General features: G+C 43.2%; 1 protein-coding gene across 9 annotated transcripts in view; it reads right to left on the bottom strand.

Moving 5' to 3' along the window:
- COL26A1 (collagen type XXVI alpha 1 chain) overlaps window positions 1-20957 on the bottom strand; it is a 153640-nt gene that overhangs the window by 100182 nt on the left and 32501 nt on the right. For 7 of the 9 annotated variants that reach the window (XM_030462635.1, XM_030462634.1, XM_030462631.1 and 4 more), the window contains exon 3: window positions 19800-19903. In XM_030462635.1, the coding sequence (XP_030318495.1) occupies window positions 19800-19903 (104 nt within the window). The remainder of the gene's footprint in view (window positions 1-19799; window positions 19904-20957) is intronic. The other 2 variants (XM_030462633.1, XM_030462629.1) reach the window with 1 other exon arrangement.

The following is a 20957-nucleotide window of genomic DNA, read 5'->3' on the forward strand; positions in this document are numbered from 1 at the left end:
CATGGTGTTTCCTCTTCCCTGCAAAAGCAAATTTAAAATCCTGTGCTGTCTCCCTGGACCAGTTCATTGTTCTGCTGCAGCACACAGTGAACACCTGGCACAGGCCAAAGGTGACATTTGGACCAAGCAGTAGTGAGGCTATGTAGGACTGGGCCTCCATCATTCTGGGTAGGATTTAGTTAATGACTAACACAAAGAATACTGATAGGAATAGACTCTTGCTCAAGCTCTTAGGCAAGTGGCCACTGCCAATTCCTCCCAACATGATCTTACCACAAGCAAATTACTGCCAACCTCCCCAGCTTCCAGCAGGCCTTGTGCCTCTGCTTCCCTCAGCACCTGCAAATGTCATTTGCTTTTCAAAACCCCTTAAGATTTCTTGACAGGGAAAAAGCCAGTGAGGGGCATTTCCTTCTTTCTCCTGGGGCTGGCACAGAGTTTTGATACAATCAAATAAACAGACTCCAGCAGCAGCCCCCAGTTTCCACACAAAAAGCAGAGATGCATCCATGACAGCTACTTCTCCATTGGTTCCTTCTCAAAGAGGACTTCTGAGATTATCAGGACCTCACACAAGCAGTCAAGGAGAGGCTCTAAAGGTGGGCTATCACCTCCCTGACTTTCAAAACAGAGCAATAGAATAAGAGTTACAGCCTGCTATACCAACACCCAGAGTTCCTGATGATCCTTTAGCTCACATTGGACCAAGAATGAATTGCTTTACTTCCTGCTAGTTTTCATGCTCTACCACTCAATCCTGCCAAGACTGACCTGTGAACAGAGCACAACTAACACACTGAAGATTTTCAGAAAAGTTCAGGATACATTGTGTGGTGTCCAGTTCCAAAATGGCATAAATTACATCCTGGAACACATTATGTCCTGCTATGTTAGACAAGAGGAAATGTGGTATACAACGAAATAAAAGACATCCTGGAACCTATTACACACTCAAAAGACAAAAGAAAGGACATTATAGGATCGACGTGGCTAATAAATGATGTGTTGGCATCTCTTTTCTACCAAGATGTGGATTAACAACAGATGTATTACACTAATGTCTATTTGTACACTAATCTAAAACAACTGCATTGCTGTTGCAGACAAGAATTTGATAAATGCAGCCCCCATTCCAGCTCCACGAGTGCTGCTGAGCTTTAGGAAAGGTGGGGAGAGGGGTGAGCCACTCCCAGAGTTTCCCTTTTCAGTGTTCAGGCCCTTGCTTTCACCTCCTGTTCTTGCTTGGTTATTCCCTGCTGATTTCTTATCTGCACAGCTGGGATCCTAAGGACGCAGGGAAGGAAAGGGGCTGCCCTGCACTAACCCAGAAGCCCACAGCTTAGTTGTGAGACATTTGGGAAGGACTGCTTGGCACGTTGAAGCAGTAAGTGCTTTTGAACTCCAGAAGCAAAAGGGTTAAACCCTGCAGCCCAGCAATTTCCAGAGTATCACTTTCCTTCTTGCAGGCCAACAGGCCTCCTGCACTTCCATAGAGCCCTCTGGGGAAGGCAGCTGCAGAAAGCATGCACAGAAGATGCCTTCCTCAGGTGGTTGAAGGGTAGAAGATACTGCTGGATTTACCCTCTAGTTTCTTTCCACAAGGAGCAGCTGGGGAAGAGTTAGAGGCAGAGCCTGCAGACCACTCTGGAGTCCCAATTTCATAGCTATTGACAGTTCCCTCCACCTGAAGGGGCAAGCAGAGGAGAGCAGCATTTGCAGTTCTGGAAACCTGGAGGAAGGCAGCAGATGAGGTGGAGGCAATCCATTGCCAACCATTTTGGCAGCAGTGGGGAAATTCAGTTCAGTAGCAGCTGCAGAGAACCCTCTCCAGGTATTGCTGCTCTCCTCTAGCAAATAGCACAAACAAAAGTCCATCCAAAACACCTGAGGTTTGTGGTGTCCATTCCAGGGAAGTGAGAGAAGACAATTACATCCTGCTCCTTCTCCCAGTTCCTAAGGAATCCTTGGGTGTGATGTGATTAACAATGCTGAAGGGCAAACAGGTGTAGAGTAAAAGCAACAGAGATTGGAATACCTCACCCTGTGGCCAGGGACATCTTACTGGCAATCCAGAAGGATGATGGCACTGGTGGGAGCTGCTCTGAGCCACACCACAGACTGGGCACAGAACAGTGGCTGAAACTGGGACTCAGGAGCCCAGACCAATCCACCACCCTGCAACTGTATGCTGAGCTGGGCTGTGCCATTAACCACTGTAATAGAACAGAAAAAATGGGTCTTGGGGGAACAAAAAGAAAGAGAAAAGAAACAGAAGGGAGGAGAGGAAGGAATGTGAAGCTGACTAGATGAGAAAACCTAGGTGGATATATCTGATCCTTCCTCCCCAGCCAACAGAGACCTGCTCTGTGAAAAAGATTTGCTCTGAAATAATTTGCATTTGCTTCCAAACTTAGTGTAGATCTGTCACCAGTCACTCAAACTCCACTTCAAGAACTAGCAGAGATTATATCTTAAAAAAAAAAAAAAAAAAAAAAAAAAGTGATATGGTCTGTCTTCCCAGTGTCCAGAGCCTGGCTTAATGGTGTTGCTGAGACCACTGCTTGAAAACCAGGATAGGTCTAGAGAGTCATGCAGCCATGACACAAAATGCCAGGGAGTTGGCAGCCATTGCACAAATATGGAGCATGAAAATCTGTGAGCAGAGATGCAACAGAAAGAAGCATAACCACACATGTCATGTGCATTTTTCTATGTATATTTATAACCTTACATCATGAGAAACTGTTATTGTGTGTTACACACCACAGTCATCTGTAAAATCAGCACTGGGGCAGGTTTTACACTACACTCCATACACTGCTTTACTTCCACCAGGAATGTTTAGCACCCAGCACAGCACTGGCCTAACTACAACACATGAGTGAGAAGCAGCTTTGTACTTCTACTAAAACTCAACTAAACCCTCACTATAGAACTTCTAGTGATGGTGCTTAATGACACATGGTTAAGAACCCAATGTGAAGCAGAGATTCTTATTTTAAGAGATTTTAAGATATTTTCTTATTTTAAGAGATTATCCATGCACACACTTGTAAAGGCCATCTCTGAGTAGAAAGCTGCAGAATAGGTGTTTTCCCCAGAGATTATATCCCTGCCCTTTCCTATAAAAAGCCAAAGAGAATCTCATATCCAGGCCTTGGTGTCTGCCTAAACACCTCTGATTCACATTTTTATTTCTTGCATTTCTCCTACTTTCCCTTCCCTGGATGTATGTCAATGCCCTTAAGGTGCTGAAAAAGCTAAGTTACTCCACATGGAGTAGAAGTGGGAACTCTCCAGCTTCCACATAGTTCAGCATTCCAGAACAGTCTGAAGCTTTGCTTCCTACATCACAAATTAATTTTCCCTGGAACATTTGCAAACTTCCAGATGAAGGTGTTTGAAGGAACCCCAACAATGTTATGTGATGATAATTCCACATGAGAAACACCCATGGTGGTCTCATTGGACAATCCTCCTTGTTAGCAGGACAGGGGCAAGCTCTTGAGGGCAGCCTTATTCCTGAGGCAATGGATTGACCCAGGGGTTCCAAACTGGCCCCCCCTTGGCAGGACTGTTCCTGTGCTGATCGAGGCTCAGACAGATTTGCTTTTGTCTTGTGAGCATCTGGAGTAGAGACTTCAGGCTCACACACACTGAGCAATAGGATCAGAATCCATTATCCAAATGAAGTGCTCTGCACTGCAGAGCATTTCCTAAAAACCATCCCACAGAACAGGGTGCCAAGACTCTTGCCTGAAGCATCAACTGTTTCTCTGCAAGTCTTCTCTCTCCCATGCACCACCAGCCACCACTCCCTGTCCCCATCAGCACAGGGAGGGGAGGAGTTCCAGCTAAGTCTATAGCTTCCTGCCCTTGGAACAGCCTAGGAGAGGGATATCTCCATATTCCAGGAAAGGAAGCAAGCTCCAACTGGGCAAACAAGAACATAAAACCAGGCTAAAGACTTGGAAAAATGGGATGAAAGAGAAGGTGGGATGAGAAGATGGAAGGGGACAAGATAGAGAGGGACAACACATGGAGCAATCTATAGCATCCTGCCCCAGGCTACACAATTCCTGGCTGTAGCCCCAGTCCCTGAGTACCAAACACTTCAGATGAGTTAAGACCCTGGCCAGGGTGCTGCTATGGAGCTGGATCTCTGCTGCTTTCCATCTGTTTGCACTTGAACTGGTCAAGTCTCACGAAAAACAAAGTACTTCTAAAAAGCCACGAAGAGGGGAAAACTGGGACGCTGCAAGTGGATATCCTAGAAGCAGGCATGAGGACAAATTTTGGCTGACAGAACATTTAGAGCTGTAATAACACTCTCCTCCTATATTTAATAGCCACTAAAAGAATAAAATTAAAAAAAAAAAAAAAAAAAAAAAAAAAAAAAAAAAAAGGAAAAGCAGAGACATCTATGTACAAAAACAATAATTCAGTCAAAAGCTGAAAAGGGCCCCAAGGCCATCTCAGGTTGTGCAACAGATTGGAAGGGTGCAGTGGAAGTTAAAGCTGCTTGAGTACACTGACTACAATAAAATATTCCACTGGAAGAGTCAGAATCTACCTCATGGCCTTGGTGCACACATTTTGTTTATTGATCTCAAGTTGTAACAATTTGTGGTGGAGTCACACCAAACCACTCTAAGGACACTGGGCACCTTGGAAGTTGCATGCTGTGTTCACCTTCCATATAACACTTTGCAAACCTTGCTGATAGGGACAAAGAATCCAGGGGGAAATATTGACACAAATGCATCCAAATGAAAACAGGACAGCTAAAAGGGCCTGGGCAAATAGGGACTTTCTGATACCAAATATCAGGTGAGGACAGAAAAGTCACGGTTCCAGAACAGACCTGACATCTGTACAGAACACTGAAAAGCTGTCTTCATTGCTGTTATCAAAAAGCCAGGTAGATGGGAATGCATCAAGGCTTAGGGCTTGTCCACCTAAGTTTGGGGATGCCAAAGCAAAGCCTTCCCCCTCCCAGCACAGTAACTGCCAGTGAGGATGCTGCAAGCTAACCAGACACACACAGCCCTTTGGAAACAAGAGCACTGCACTGAAAACACAGTGAAATAATTCTTCAGTATATATCAAAACTGTCTCTATGGCAACAAGTACAGAAAAACTTCTATACCATCAACTGCCATTTCTGCTTGCTGAGCATTAAAAGTTTTCTCCAGAGACCTGCACTGTAGACAGCTTCCAGGAAAGAAACTGATGTGGTTATGAGTTAAGAAAGATCACAAGAGGCCCAGGTATGATAAGAGTTCAGTCCAAGCACAGTTACTGGCCTGAAGTGGGAGCTTTGCCCTCCAGGGCACACACAAGTGGCAGAACAGCTCTCTGGGTCGGGCAAGGTGCTCTTCAGGTGAGAAGCAGCATCATGTGGAGGAACAAAATCTGCAATAGCCATTTATATGGACAAGGAAGAAATTCTAGATAGCAGTAGGTTATAAAGGAGATGACAGAAATCTTACTAAAAGAATTGGAGTCCAAATACTTGTTAAAAAGAAAGGATATTCTTGCCAAATTCCTTCCCTTGAATTGCACTTCACCGTGCAATTAGGCCAGGAAAAGCACAACAGAATATGCCACAGAGAATAGTCCTACACTGGCTTGTTAACCCAACTGGCCTCTTCCACCTCCAGAGCCTCTATTTCCTAGTAGGTACATGAGGGGTATAGATTACACCAGGTGGTAAGCCAGCAGTTCCAATCTCCTAATGAAATCAAGTCCAGGCCAAGTGTGGGAAAGTATTTTAATAACTGATGGTGGATGGCACATGAGTGACTTCTGCATCTGCTGTTCTGTGCCATGGGCATCCTCTGAGCTCACAAGGTTTTAGTTCCCAGGTACAAGACAGCCCATAATACCTTAGCCACACTCCACCACTCAAGTGCAGAGCAGCAGCAGGGAGCAGACAAACACAACCACCATAACCAGGTAGACAACCCTGATGTAAATAGGGTCCAACTCACCCTTAAACATAAGGCCTATCCAGCCCTCTACAGACTACAGGGATGTTGCTGAGACTGCAAATAGTGAATACTTCTGAAAATCCCATCTCTGGGTGGGGAACACAGCAGAATTCTGTTACCCCTACAATCCCATAAAACAAAACTTCCCAAAAGAGCAAGCCAGGTTTTGAAAAGGTTGCTGTATATCAGCCTCTTTGTGACCTTGTCTGCATCATGACTGCACCCAAGAGTCTTCCTCTCCAGCTCTGGGCTCTAAGTAGATGGCTACAGTGCTTCCCTTGAGAGCCAGGCGAGGCAGAAATAGGAAATGAAATGGAGAACCGGGAGGAAATTCCATCTCCCAACACAAAAAAATTAAGAGGCAGTCACAGAATTCTCCTGGTAAGAGGTAAAGAAATACGTATGTAAGAGGGAAGGTTAGAGACACAGAAATATCTTGTTAAATTTTTACAGTTTAACCACTGAACAAGCTACTTTCTCTCCGTAATTTATACCTGAATTGTGTGTCTAGACATGACATCATTTTAAGGTATGCCTTGTGTTCTGTGGTAAGTTTACAATAACCAGAACTTATAATTGCCGTGGTTCAGGTCAGCAAAAGCGGAAAAAATACCCAAAAAGCCCCTTCTGAGCAGCTGCTCTTGGTAGTAATTTTAGTCTGTTACTAAAGGCCTAGCAAATGCTAAAAGCCAATGTTAAACCAACAACTCCCCTTCCTAAAAGTGATGAATACCATAGATAATCTTCAGTTCTCAGGCAGCTTTATTTGGTATGGTTCATATTAAACCAGTGCAGGACAGCCAGATAAGCAAGGGCAATAAAAACATCTGCTGTCTGAGTATAAAGATTGACAGCTACAGACACCCTGGGCTGCTGCACACCCACACCAGAACCAGTTACCCAAACCCAGCCTGGGGGGCTCAGGTGGGATAAGAACAAACACCAGCTCACTGCTGAGAGAGAAATCCTGAGACTCCAAAAGCTGGAACCACAGTGTGGTTACCATCACCAGCCACTCTTACCAGAGGAATGAAGCCCATGGTGATAAGGGCTGCTGGCCAAGTGACTTTGATTACATGAGGAGTCCCAGTTGCTGCCCTGGAGAGTGTGGCCTGACGCATCTTATTGTGTCAGTCTAGGAGAGTTTAGACACTGGAATGGGGAGGGGAGAAATCACAGAAAGTTAGGGGTTGAAAGGGACCTCAAAAGATTTGAGTCCAACCCCCATGACAGAGCAGGGTCACCTATAGCAGGTCCCACAGGAACACTTCCAGGTGGGCTTTGAATGTCTCCAGGGAAGAAAACTCAATAACCTCTCTGGACAGCCTGTGCCAGGGCTCTGCCACCCTCACAGTTAAAAAAATTTTTCCTTATATTTATGTGGAACCTCCTATGCTGCCACCTGTTGTTTTGGGGTTTTTTTGAAAAACATTAACACTGTACAAATGAAATGCACATGAAGGTTATGCCACACAGCACACACCTCAATAGACAGCTAAACAATAGCCTCAAAGATATCCAAAATAAGGCCAAAGACAATGGCCAACAGCCCTGGTTAAGAGTTACAGAGGACAAAGTAAGCAAAATTCTAAAGTCAAAAGGATACATCATAACTATTGTTGAAATCTAAAAGGCATAAAAGACTGTCCAAAATCCTGCTGTCATCACCAGTCAGGAAAGACCCAAAAGACAGGGGACTTGACAACTACTGTCCCTTTTCCCCATGTCAAAAGTGATTCAACCCAGACCACCCGAGTGCTCTCAGTGACAAGAATGTGAGTGGGTAGAATCAACATATTTGTGTTTTGAAGTAAAATTACCTTCCCCTTCCATGCAGTTTCCACCGAGTTTTGTTATACTATTTTTACTACATATATAAACATAAGTGGTCCAACTCTCATCTGTCATCTGTATTAGTCAGAAAAAAACCCAACTTGATGATTACTACTTAGCTCTTCCAACACCCCCTCAAGAAGCAGGGAACTGCTTCAGGTAGTGGCAAATGGGGAGAGCCCATGCAACTACATCACCAGGGCTAGAGAAGAGGCTGAGGATTGCACCCAAACTGAAGAGAGGTTCTGTTAATGCAGAGGCAGAGCTATCACATCCCTGTCTGGATCAATCCAGTGACGTGATGTCAAGTTACACACTGAGCTGTCAGAACAAAGGATTTAACATCCAACATTTCAAATCACATGCACACCAGGGACTCAGACCTGGAGCAGCAAAGCCAGTACACTGTTGTCATGTGGGGTTTGTGCAGAGCTGCACTGATTATTTACAGGGAGCAGCCCACAGTGTCACATCATTCAGCACCAGAGTGAAAGCAAAGGAAAACCGTGACAGATGCTGGCAAAGGCTGCCCCGTGGTAGCCGATACCCATGAACAGTTGTGGAAAGGAGAAGAAAGCAACCACTGCTTTTCAGTGCCAGATAAGTATAGAGCACCAGTGAGAACACCATTGCTCTCAGAGCATCCCAAGGGAGCAAGCACATTCCTGCCCAAATGGTGCAGCTGACCCATTACAGCCTCTGTCCCAACCTGAATGCACATTAGGGTCTACAGCTGGCTTGCAATGAAAATCTGAAGTCATCAGAGCTGTTCTGGCTTCAGTTCTTGTTAAAGATGTTGAACATCAGCCCAAGTTTGGTCAAAAGGTTACACAGCTTTTCAAATCATTCCAGTTTACAGTGACCAAAGGCTTGCTGTCAGAGCATATTCACATTTACAGTTCTACAAGCTGCCATAAAACACCAGGTGAAGATCAGAGTTTCTGCTGATTTGAGATCTAAATAAAGGACATAACAGTGTGGACTGGAAAAAGCATACACACTCACTCTGGGATCATCACAACTTCAAGGCCAAAGGACTGATAAATAATTAGCTTTTGATACACTTCAAGAAAACTCTTCTCTTTTTCTACTGCCAGTTTTTAATGAGTTTGAAGAGTGAAACTTACTGTCTTTCCTGCTTGAATCAATAAGGACCAAAGCTTAATAGCTGAATTTGTAGCAAAAGCAGATTGCAGGGTGAAGGTTTATATTCCATAGTTTATAATACATTTGTCCAGGTCTAGGAGGCCAAATGTCAGAGGACACTCACTCTAGATAGTCTCCTCTAGACATTATTAGAGCCATCTAAGTGCTCATTCATGTTCCCCATTAAATGTAGGAAAGATCTTGTTCCTGACACTGTTCTGTAAAGAGTTTACAGCTTGATGGTTACCATCCTAACTACCACTGCTAGCAGTGATTCTGCTTTCTTAAGCACAGGGCAAGAATGACACCTTTGTACAGGCAAATACTATAAACCAACTTGATCTACTCACACAGCAAGGAGAAAGGTTTCTTTTCCTGTGTAACTAATAAAATCTGCTGTCTTGCTGTGAGTGTTAACATTAAGGCAAAAGCAAGAATCTTCAAGTTTGTTACATTAAGCATAAATGAATTCCCATCATCTGCATCCCACCCAGACAGCCTGTATGCAAAAGAAATAACTGCTTATTCCACAGGGACTAGCAAGTACATGGCAAAAGGACAGTGTTTGAGGCTCTTTGCAGAGCACACTGGGAATGTGTTTAGTAGTTAATACAACTGAAGAGTGCTTGAAAAGCCACTGTTTGCTTCATCACTTGAGGGTAAGTTTGAAAAGATCAAATAAGCCAAGTTTAGGAATCACTTGTTGCTCTTATTTAAAGGGCTATAATATTTTACAGTGCAAAGCCCTGCAGCAGTACAACTCGCTGCAGCACTTGGAGCCATCAACATGAGAGTACTGTGAGCCATATGGATCTAACAACTCTCCCACCAGTAAAGAGGAAACCAGAACGTTTATTGCTTCAGCACAGGCCTCTATCACTGAAACCAAAAACTGCTGGCCAGTATCAGCAATAGGTGTGTATCTATTGCCCAAATTGGCTACTGGAGAAGAGCTAATTAACCAAGATTCTTCATTATTTCCATCAGTGTCTCAGTGGTATCACAGTGGTTTTCTACAGCTCTTTCCATGTGAGCAAGACCTGACACCTCCAGGAGAAACTTCTAGTACTTGGTCTGGTGAGCCACATTTGACACAGTCACTGGCAACAGGAAGCAGTCTAATTAAAATCCACCTGCCATGAATGCTCCTCAAGGATTTAAAATGGAAGGATCACCTGACAGTCAATACAGGCCCCTGCACAGCATGTACACAAAAACATCTTTAGCATTACTGCTACAAAAGTAATAATTTACAAACAAATTAAACATGAAATTCTGAATCTTCACTGGGTCTATTTGCTTCTCACTTATGTTTGTTTAACAAGGAGCATATCTCATCTACAGGAAAAAGAAAAAATGCAGAAATTTCTTCAGTTCTTTGTATCTCCACAACTGTAAGGACTGGGACACCTACTTCCATATTTCTAAAATGCTGATTTTGTTAGAATTGCTGTCCAAATCAATTCAAGCCACAGCCTTGGGCAATCCTGCATCGCCCTGTTCATTGCTGTATTGCTCTTCTGTTGGACCTGCCTGCAGTAAAGGCATCAGCCATCCATGGCACTGCAAGGCTTAATGAGCAGCAAATAAAAGTCCCAAGCATTATTAGTTTTTTGCCTTACTCATTTGATGGCATTAGCAACCAGAAAACCGCAAATGTTACAAGAATTTTCCTGTCAAGAAAAGCACACAAGTAAGATGTGGTTGCATCTGTAGTATGACCCTGATGTTGCCTTTCTTATGTGCTGCACCCATTGCAATGTATCTTGAAACATCTGTGCCTTCCCAGTGACTGATTATCCAGAGACACGCAACAGGGCTCGGTATCTGCAAGAGGCCGGGGACTGAACCCTGAGTTTATTACAGAAAAGAGCTGGAGTGAGCTGCTTGCCAGAAATCCAAACTCTAGCCAACAAGTCCCTCCAGGCTCACTTGGAAAGGTCTTGTAACCTCATTGCTGTATGCCTGCTGGGCTCAAAATGAAATGCAAACTTGCATGTTACTTGTGGATTTGGATGAGCTATCCGAGAAGGAGACAAATCAGGAGCCTTTGCAAGCAGCACATGTTGCAAGTCCAGAATAAAATTTAGCAGCCTTTAATGAACTTCATGATAAGGGATTTTCACAGAGCCATTCCATAATGTCTTTCCTGCTGCTTTGGTGGTTGAGGGACCTAGTACCACCTGTTTAAATGGTGATGTTCCACTCTCTCACACAGTTTGATGAGGTTTTTTATTAAACTTTGTTTGAAATCCAGCTTCCATTGCATAGAACAGCTGATTTCTTCAGGAAGTTCATCAGCAAGCTTTTTCCCAGCCTTAATTAATTTAGGAACTGTAGAGTTGCTACAGAGCCATGCAACAAGTTTTATTTTATGCTGCAGTGACAATCTAGGAACTGATAAAATGTTCCCTGCTCTTTGCCATCACATCCATGTAGTCATGAAAATGAGTCTATTTCTATTAAGTTAGCCCTTAACTACCAGTGATGTTAGTTTTGAAAAAGCTGATTTGTGCTGATGCTATTTGTAGTTCTATATAAATCATGCACTTACTAACTACTCCAGCTAGTAAATCAAAGTTAACCAATCTAATTTTATTTAACATACTCAAATTCCACTAACTACAAAAGGCAAGTTCTTTTCCTAGTTAAATACTTTACTTGGCAGATGTGACACTCCCCTCGCAATACAACACCAATCAGGATTAGTTCCCACATGAATGAAGTGGTAACAGGGCTGTAGTTAGGGTAAGTGCTCTCTGACCACACCTGTGTGCAGGCACTCCTGCCCCTAAACGTAAGTCTGATTTTATCAGTCAGCCTCATGGATTCATTAGTAGTAAATATTAGACCTTGTCAGAGTATTTGTTGTACCAGACTTTAGGACATCATTTCTCCTGAGTTTAGAGCAGAGCTTCATTCTGCTGTCTTCCATGAACTCCACTGCCTCCCCTGAGATCTTGCTACTTTCAGAGGTTCCTTCCATTCAGAATTTGTGCATTTGATTATTCCTGCCTCTGTGACTGTCCTTGACCAAATCTCACTTTGACTTCCACCCAACTCTACAATTTAATCAAAATTTTATTTCATTTTAATCCTAGCCTGCCATATATTCCCACCGCTCCTCTCCATCTAACACAGACCTCTGATTAGAGGTCTCTCTCCATTCCTTACACCAACTTTAAAATTAAATAGCAAGCCATACTGGACTGAGAACAGTCCCTGGTATAACTCCATCTGACACCTTTACCCAAACAGAGTCTGAGCCCGTTACACGACAGGCTTTCTTTTGAGCGAACTGTGTATTTCAAAGTTGCTCCATATAATGCACATTCCTGTAGCTTCCCAAATGGAGCTGTACTAAAACTGTGCTGCCTTTATCCTGTTAAATAGCTTACAGGGAAAAGCCATGATGTTGGACTGACACATACTGAACATGCTTTTGCCTAGCACTTCTCCATATTAAACTGAAATTCACCTCCACAAGGAATTATTTGGAGGAATACTTTTGGTTCCGCTTTTAGTAACAAGGAATTTAGCAGGAGTAAAATCTAGAATTCAGCAATGTGGGAATTTGACGCCTACTTCTTGTTTCCACTTTGAAGTCTTCTACAAAATATGAAACCACTCTCAAACTTCTCTGGCAAATCCACCACTGTTCCTACTCCCAGGCTCACAATCCCAGTTCCACCTACATCCCAATTTATTGCTATCCCAGCTCCACGTGGCAAACCAGCTCAGAGCAGTTGTATTGGGAATTTAGGTTCCCAGTAGATCTCTATTTCTGCCTGAAGAATGTTTTTGTGTGGATGAGGCTCTGCCTGCTTATGTATGGCACTTGAACAAACTTGAATTATGTTGATGTTATGAGCAGCACACAACTAGATTTGCTTATCACAGAAATACAAATGTTTTGTACTAATTGCATCAATTAATTTAATGAAAAAACTACACTAATTAAAAAAAAAAAAAAGGGACATGATTCCTTAGGGTAGAAACAGAAAGATCTCCATCTGCCTCACCCCAAAGCTTGGCTCCAGTTCAGGTTGCTACCAACTGCACCACTCCCTCTCTAGCTATTGCCTTCATCAGCTTTTCCCCTTTGTCTTGAAACACATCACACCTTTCTTACAACTTCCACATGCAAACAGCTTGCACTGTCAACAGCTTTGTTCAAAATTATTAGAAAACTCTTTGCAAAAAAGAGTACATTGGCCTGTCCATCTGCCTTCTGTGGAAAGCTGGCAATGAAGTCTCCTGTCTGAAGGAATTTCCTTTGCTCTCGTGTCCTTAAGCCTCAGCAGTATGAAAGATTCTTCCATCAGTCATGTAAAGTGACAACTCATAATTAGAACAACTCTGCACAGCAATCTGAGAATTCATGTGGTACAAAGTATGTTCTTGTCCCTTCTCCAGCAGGTGACAATATAGAAATAAGAGATGGCAGCAGGACTGACAACCCAGAGTCACACCCAGAGGTGAAGGTTGTATCTAGGGATGAATACCAGGAACGTTCCTCTTATCTCTGCCTTATCCTCCCCAACATTCCCAACTGAACAAGCCTCCTCCACTGCTGCTAGGGCCAGATATCCAGGGAAATTAAGAGTATATATCCCTCTCTTTTTCCCTGACAGCAACTGGCAGAATCCTGCCACGATGGTGAGAGAAGATCCAGGTGGCTTTGATACACACAGAACCTCACAGCCTGGTGCTGTGTTAGCCCCATCCAAAGACAGATAAGTTCACTACCAATTAGAAATAAAGCAAATTAACAGGAAAGCAATTAACTATAGACAGGTGGGTCTGTCACTTGTGAATTAAGAAATACATAGCTAAGAGAAACAAAGCATCTGATGATCTGGGAAAGTACACAAATACCTTATCAAAATAATTTGATAGGAGCTAAAACACATTGAGACAATGTAACAGCACCACATGCAGCTTTTCTAATTATCCTAAGATAACATCTGCAGATATTTAGCACTCCAAATATTTTGACATTAGGTGCTGAATAATACTGTCCCTGTTCAGATTAAAAATGTCCAAAACAATAAAACTACTCAGATGCCAGAATCATTGTCAAAATCTTTGGAAATCTTACAGATTTTTTTTTTTTTTTTCCTGTGTATCAAAAGAGAAGATGAACATTTAGAAATTGTTCAAGTAGTCACAAAGCACTGATGCCAGAAAACACTCTCAGCAGGCTGCATATTATTCCAACAGTGACCACACACTCCAGGAACTCCTCTGCAAAGTTGATCAGTGGTGACACACGTGATGCCTGAGGCTGCTGACTGGTCAGGATGGTGATGGGAGTGGATAGGAACTGGGTGACACGTCCCAGAGCAGGATGGGAAACTCTTGCCTCATATTGAAGAGGCAACCAGAAACACAGGCAGAAGGAGGTATAACATTTGGAAGAGCAGGAAGAACATGCTGTGGAAGAATTATCAGCCCCCTGTGTACGATGGGCACACACACACACATTTGCCAGAGAGCTGCAATTCCATAGAGGGCAATCACCATGTTTTGATGTTTTCTATGAAAACTTTTGATGGTAATTTGACAAAGTTAGTTACCAGATTTTACTACCTACTTACTAAGTGCTTTACTAACTACATTATTATTAGGAAATTCAGATTGCACTCAATCAATAGTCTATAACATGCATTCACATAATTCACTTAGTTCACTAATCAACATTGAGCTTTGGAAGAGACCCTAAAAGATACTTTTTTTGAAGCAAGCTTGCTGTGTGGAACCAAATATTAGACTGTGAAACAAAGGTCTCAAAATGAAAGCAAAGTCACATTTCACTAAAGGAATTACTGAGCCAGTCTGTAGTAAAGAACAACATGTGATCAAGGATCTGTGGGAGATCCAAACTTGCAAGCAAGGTACCTCCATCTGCAACATGTCTGCAGCACAGAACTGCCCTGGTAACCAGAGAGCAGAGATAAAACCACCTCTGGGAGAATGTCACTGCTCAAATGGAAGCTTTGCTTTGATTTCCACAGGATTTGGATTCTGCTGAGCTGGAAAACACCACTTCACTAGGATTTAGCAGCAAGAGGAACTGCTGCACAGTGATTCCCTTGATCCTCACTCCCTTCTCTTGCATTTTCTATGTTTCTGAGCGTAAGATGAACAATGGTCAGTGGCAGCAAAGAGCTCTGCTCCTTGCTCTATGAGCTACACAGACCTAAATCCTTTGCTTCCAAATGGTAGCTACAAGGAAGAGGTAGAAATAGGAGGGAACTTAAGTAATTGGTAAAAGAAAAACTCACACAAGCTCTGGTCCTGAAGAGAACTACCATGATATTATAGGGTGATGTTTCCCCATAATCTTCACATTGTGTTTTCATATCAATTGCCAGGTCCATGATGATCTCTGAGGTCCCTTCCAACCCAGCTAATTCTATGATTCTATGTTTAACTGTTCACTGGAAAGCAAGCCAAGGCCTTGAAGAAATAAGGTCCCATCAACATCCATTTGAATACCCTTCCTTCTAGAGCACTTGAATGAGCTTTCAGGTTTTCAGATCTCTAGTTTTGATGTTCATTCTCATGGCCTCATGAAATTTTGTATCATAATTGCATTTGCTTGTTTAAACTTTTCCTGAGTGTTGTTCTGCATCCCACCTCCTCAAAGCAAGAAACTTTGTGAACTAGCAATAAAAAGAGAGGATTTTTGTACTTTATCATACCAAGAGAAGAGTCGTACCAAGAGCATTTTCTTATGCTGCTTTGAAAACCATAAGCACATGGGAATTTAAGAATTAAAAAATAACAGGACAAAAAAGTGCAAATAGTATTTATTAAAAGTAGATAAAAATATTCCAAGAATTGAACTGGGGACAGAGGGAAGGGGAGGAAATTCTCAAATTAAACCATTACTTGGAAAAGACTGCTCAAATTTCCTGTCCTACTTGTATTCTTATGGAAAGAGAAAATATTAAGTTTGGAATATGGATAGCATCACTTTGGAGGTGTTGAGGTTACTTAGAGCTGCATCTTGCCTAAACAGCTAAGCTGTCTACTATCAATCTGCTTCTGGGATAAGTAGGATACTGGCTACTGTCCCAAATTCAAGCAATGCAAAAACAAGAAAAAAATCTATTTTAGATTTGTAAAGTGATACAAGAGCTTGCCTAGCTGGAGAGCTCTAGGGCAGTGCTGAGCCCCTGAATTTGCTAGGGACACTTTTCCTCTCCCAAGAGAATGCACTTGCCTTTGAACTTTCAGCCATATAGAAAAAAGGCTGAGTTGAAATGTCAGCATCATCTTGGATTCAAATCAATCAGCTTGATGCATGATTGCAATAGCTAAACCACTTCACCTCTGCACTGCTCTCGTCCATATGTTCTTTATATCAGCAGTCAGCAGGCTGGGTGGCTCAGTGGATTCATTTCCTGTCCTAAGCTTGGGCTCCAGTTTAAACAAAACAAAAAAACACCCTGAAACTGTAAAATAAAAATTAGCATCTACTGACAGTTAAATTCACCAGACTTGTTTGCATCAAGTCTTTCTCCATCCAAGAAAGTTGCAAGAAACCCTTTGAAAAGCCCTGGTACAAATGGTGATTTCTAACTATCCACTCAACTAGCTGGTCACAGTTCTACAAAAATAATAAAGGAATTAGAGAACTTTCTTGTGCTGACATACCTTTGGGTGAGGGAAAAGCAACAAAGGGTAGAAGGGAGAGCCCCAAGAAGTGTGAGCCTAAAAAAGGAAACAGATTGGAAGCAGCCATCCCTACCTCACTAAATTAATAGCTCACTGAGTAGCAAAACCTCCACCCATTTTTAGAGCTGGGCTTCCTCCAGACAATGCTGCTCTTTATCAACTGCAATGCAAGAGTTAAATTCCCAAGATAATTTAAATCTAAACAATGTGCAGCCTTCAGCATTAATGGAGGTGCCTGCCAGCTGGTGACAGTTAAATGGTTACTTTCTCAAGCTAAACTTATTAGCTAAGGGTCAAGAGACTTTGTAATACTCAAATTGCATTTAGCAGCTTGCTCTATCAGTGAGCAGTCTGTTTTCTCCTTGAAGGTGTGTTACAGCAAGCCAGTCTCATCAGGATTCTGTCATACTGTGGGGCTAGACATCCACACTGGACTGTTTCCTTTGCAAAAGAAAAGCTGATCTGTCATTTGGGAGATAACAAGAAAGTATGCATGATGGAAATAGCTGCACTGCAGCTTTTGAATGACTGTAAGTTCTCTAACTTGCTTTCTTTGGTTCATCCTCCTACCATCCTATCTTCCCCCACAAAATGCTAAAAGTAGTAAGAATAATCCATCCTCTAGATAGGCAATTGTGGCTCTCCCACAAAGATGCTGTTCCAGAAGAGCACAAAAAGGGAGCAAGTATCAACTCTGCTGACAGGGGACTAAAGGAGGAATCATTAGATAGGAGCTATCAAGCCTCAAGATGCAAAAAGCACCATCATTCTGAAGAAGGGACCCCTGCAGCCATGCACACACAACTCCCAGAACAGCTCTGTGTGCTTGATCAATCTTCTGCATTTTCATTAGTAGGTCAGGCTAAGACAATCTTACTACACCAAGGCCCCTTGGGAGAAAAAGCTTTTTCCTTCAGTCTCTGGGAAGAAGAGACATCTTGAAGTGGGAGCTCAGAGCCATTGTAGTTGCCATTCTGCTGGCAGTGGAGTGTCAGAGAGAGAATCAGAGCATTTGCAACAAAGCAAGGAGGAAAGTTAAATAGTGCAGGTCCAATCATACCCACCCTCATACCAACTTCAAAAGCAGCAGCTGCACATACAAGTGAAACAAAATGCTGAGTTAAATGTAACTAATACAAAAAGAAAAATAAAATTTCGAGGCTCTGCCCTATTAATTTGCCGTGACTTCATAATTGTTTCTTTGTTGCTTCACTTTATTTTTCTCTTTTATTTTATATCTGCTGTTTCAGGAAGGAGCCACACAGATTCTGCCCTATCTGAGGAACCAAATTTGTACTATGAGAGATTGTGTAAAGGAAAGTGTACGAAAGACTTCACATCAGGTTGCTAAAAAGCCCTAAAAAACTTTTCAGCCTCTTTTACTTACAATTTCAAGTGACAATGACATTAAGGATAAACACTTGCATTTTAAAATTGATGCCTCTGGACAGCTTAAGGTGCTGTACTCAGCACTAGTGTCAATATTGCTGCTAGCAATTAAGTGGCTAAACCCTACTAGAAAGGGTGTATTATTATTTATTTCTTCCTTCAAGAATATGGGACTGTCAGTAGTACCAGATGTTTTAGGGAGGAAAAAAGGTAAAAAATACTCACACATGAAAGTGAGGGCTTGCTACTGGCTTTCTGCTCACACTCCACAGACCATATCCAAGCCCAGAAGAACAGTTCCACCTTGAAAACTGATTGCATAAAATTGTCACCTCGTTCCACCAACCTGCTCCTGTGAGATCACTGCTGACTTTCTCAAACAAGCTTATATTGGCTTTTTGTTTCCACTGAACTCTGCTGAGACAGATCTGGCACTGTGGGAGGGAGCTGGATTCTCTCCTTTACAGCAGCAGTAATTACTCACACCTGTCCAAACCTACAGGCACGAACAGGCTGCACACATTGGCTTCTTGGGCCCTGCTCAGATCCAGACACAGATCCTTTGGAATTAACAGTGCTGTCCCAGTCCACTCCTCTCCCCTGCACTGACAGGTAAAATCCCAAGCTCCACTCATAGCAGCTTCTCTTTCCCAGGTTCCCCTTTTTTTTAGCAGCAAGCTAAAATGCAAAGCTTTCTCTTGCAAACTGCAATTTAGGGTATCTGATCCTTCTGAAGACTTTTCTTGAGCTTCTGGGAAGCGATTGTTTGCTTGCAAGCCTGCAGCAAGCTGCTGTCTGCAACCATCATTCTTTGTGACTGTAACAAAACAACTTCCTAGTTAGAGATTTGCCTGCACTGGGATGAGCACCAAGGTACCCCAGCACAGTGAAATGAGGTGCAGCTACAAATAGCAGTTTCTTAGAGATGCCAAACACACACAATAACCCTTCACCAGCCAGCAGAGGCTGTGTTGACCTGGTGCAAATAAACAGAAAAGTCCATGCCTAGTCTGTCTCCCATTCATAAACTGTGAACACTCATGACACAGATTCAGCAGATGCCTGAGCACCTAAACTTGTAACATGATGGAGAAGCAGGACTTGTTTCAAAGCACCAGCAGCAACAGTTAAAGCAGAAAATATTAGGAAGGAAAATGCAAAATATAACTTTCTTGTCAATCATGATTAGATAGGGAAAAGACTTCCCTCTGTGTAAAAGATCAGATGCCAAACCCAGAACTGTGTTTTCACATGCACAATGAAACACGTACATTGCACCAGTAATTCAGGAGGTAGGAGTTAAGAGGAAACAAAGGTGCCTAATTAATTTAAAGCCCTCTGGGAACACATTATTTGTGATCAGACCTTACAGGTAACTTTACAAAGACCCCTCCAGGGATCAGCTCTCAGCAGCTACAGCAACTGATGGTGATGGCAGTGGGATATGAAGCGAGTAAAACACTGACATGGAGAAAGCACATTTTCTGAAGGACTGCAGTGGGGATGCTAAGCATAAGCACATCTATTACCAGGTCATCCCCAAGTACCCACTTCATTTCTTTGTCCCCTTCTTATTCAGGATTCTTCACAGGCATTCAGGAGGGTCTGTTTTCCAAGCCCACGTTTTGAAGCTTAAGTGTGAATGTTCAGATAAGGATGGGTCATGGAGACAACAGGTGATTTGTGCCAACCAGTCTATCCACACAACCCCTTGCTGCTCTGTAGGGATACGTGTGTTGCAGGATAACTTACCCTCTTCACAGTTGCTCCCAGTGAAGCCAGGACAGCACCTCCACTCCAGCGTGGTCACGGTTCTGTAGGACATTTTGTATGTGGGCCTGATGAGAGTCCTGTAACTAACACAAACAACAAGTCAGGAGAATGAATTTATCTGCTCAGGAGTGGTGTTGCTATGAATTCACAGCACATCTTCCTGCCTAGTTACATCCCAGAGCACCCAGCCACCTCAGCTGCAGAAAACAGAGATGCACAAAATAACAGAGCAAGGGGATCTAATTCAACAACCCTTTTGTGTTTAAAGCTTTCATATTCTTCTGGCTCTTCCCCACACCTCTCCCACAGGTAACACCAGTATGCTTTGTGGAGGTGGCACTATTACCATGTTGTTACAAGCAGCAGAGATGGGGACTTGTTTCCCTCACTCCACACCTTCATGAGGGTTTCTCTGACATCAAAGGCTGGCATTAACCTTTCTGTGGTTCTATACACAAACTACCTGCAGACCTGGGCAAGGCACCAGGTATTCTAAAGTCAAGGCAAAAAACTGGCATTTATGCATCTGTTTCTGTTTAAAGCAGCAGCTCTCCAAAGCTGGCAAATCAGAGTATCCCAGTACACAGCCAGACAAGTCACTGCTGCTAGAGTCACAAAGCTAAAAGCAAACACAGAAGTCGTACCCTACAAGCTCCCCTGGAAATTCCTCCCCTTATTTAACAGCCAAAGGAATTTGGCACGTACAGGGAGAGGCTGAAGCTTTGGGATTACAGTGTTGCAGACTGCAGCTTTATGCTTCTCTCTCAAGGCCAGGCAGACACCAGACTGGAGCAGCCGGGTCTCCTCCAGGGAAGAGCCTCCTCCCGCAGTGCCGAGAGCCGCCGGGAGACGGAGCGCTGCCCCAGCCTGCTGGGCCGGCAGCACTGCCCCGGGCACAAGGCCAAAACGGAGCTAGAAATCACAGGAATCTCAGCCAAAATCCCTCCAAGGGGTAGCAGGCACAGGTGTACGTCCAGACGGCACTGCAGGGACATTGGTAGAGTCACTCTGAGGAGCAGTAGCAAAGGCTTGCCAGGAGAGGCTGCCCACGTATGTCTTGGAAAGAAGACAGCAATTCAGTCGTGGTTAAAGCAGTCTTTGGGAAACTAATTTCTCACTAAGCTGTGGCTCGTTATT

This window comes from Calypte anna, chromosome 19, assembly GCF_003957555.1.
Source record: "Calypte anna isolate BGI_N300 chromosome 19, bCalAnn1_v1.p, whole genome shotgun sequence".
In the NCBI taxonomy this organism is placed as follows: domain Eukaryota; kingdom Metazoa; phylum Chordata; class Aves; order Apodiformes; family Trochilidae; genus Calypte; species Calypte anna.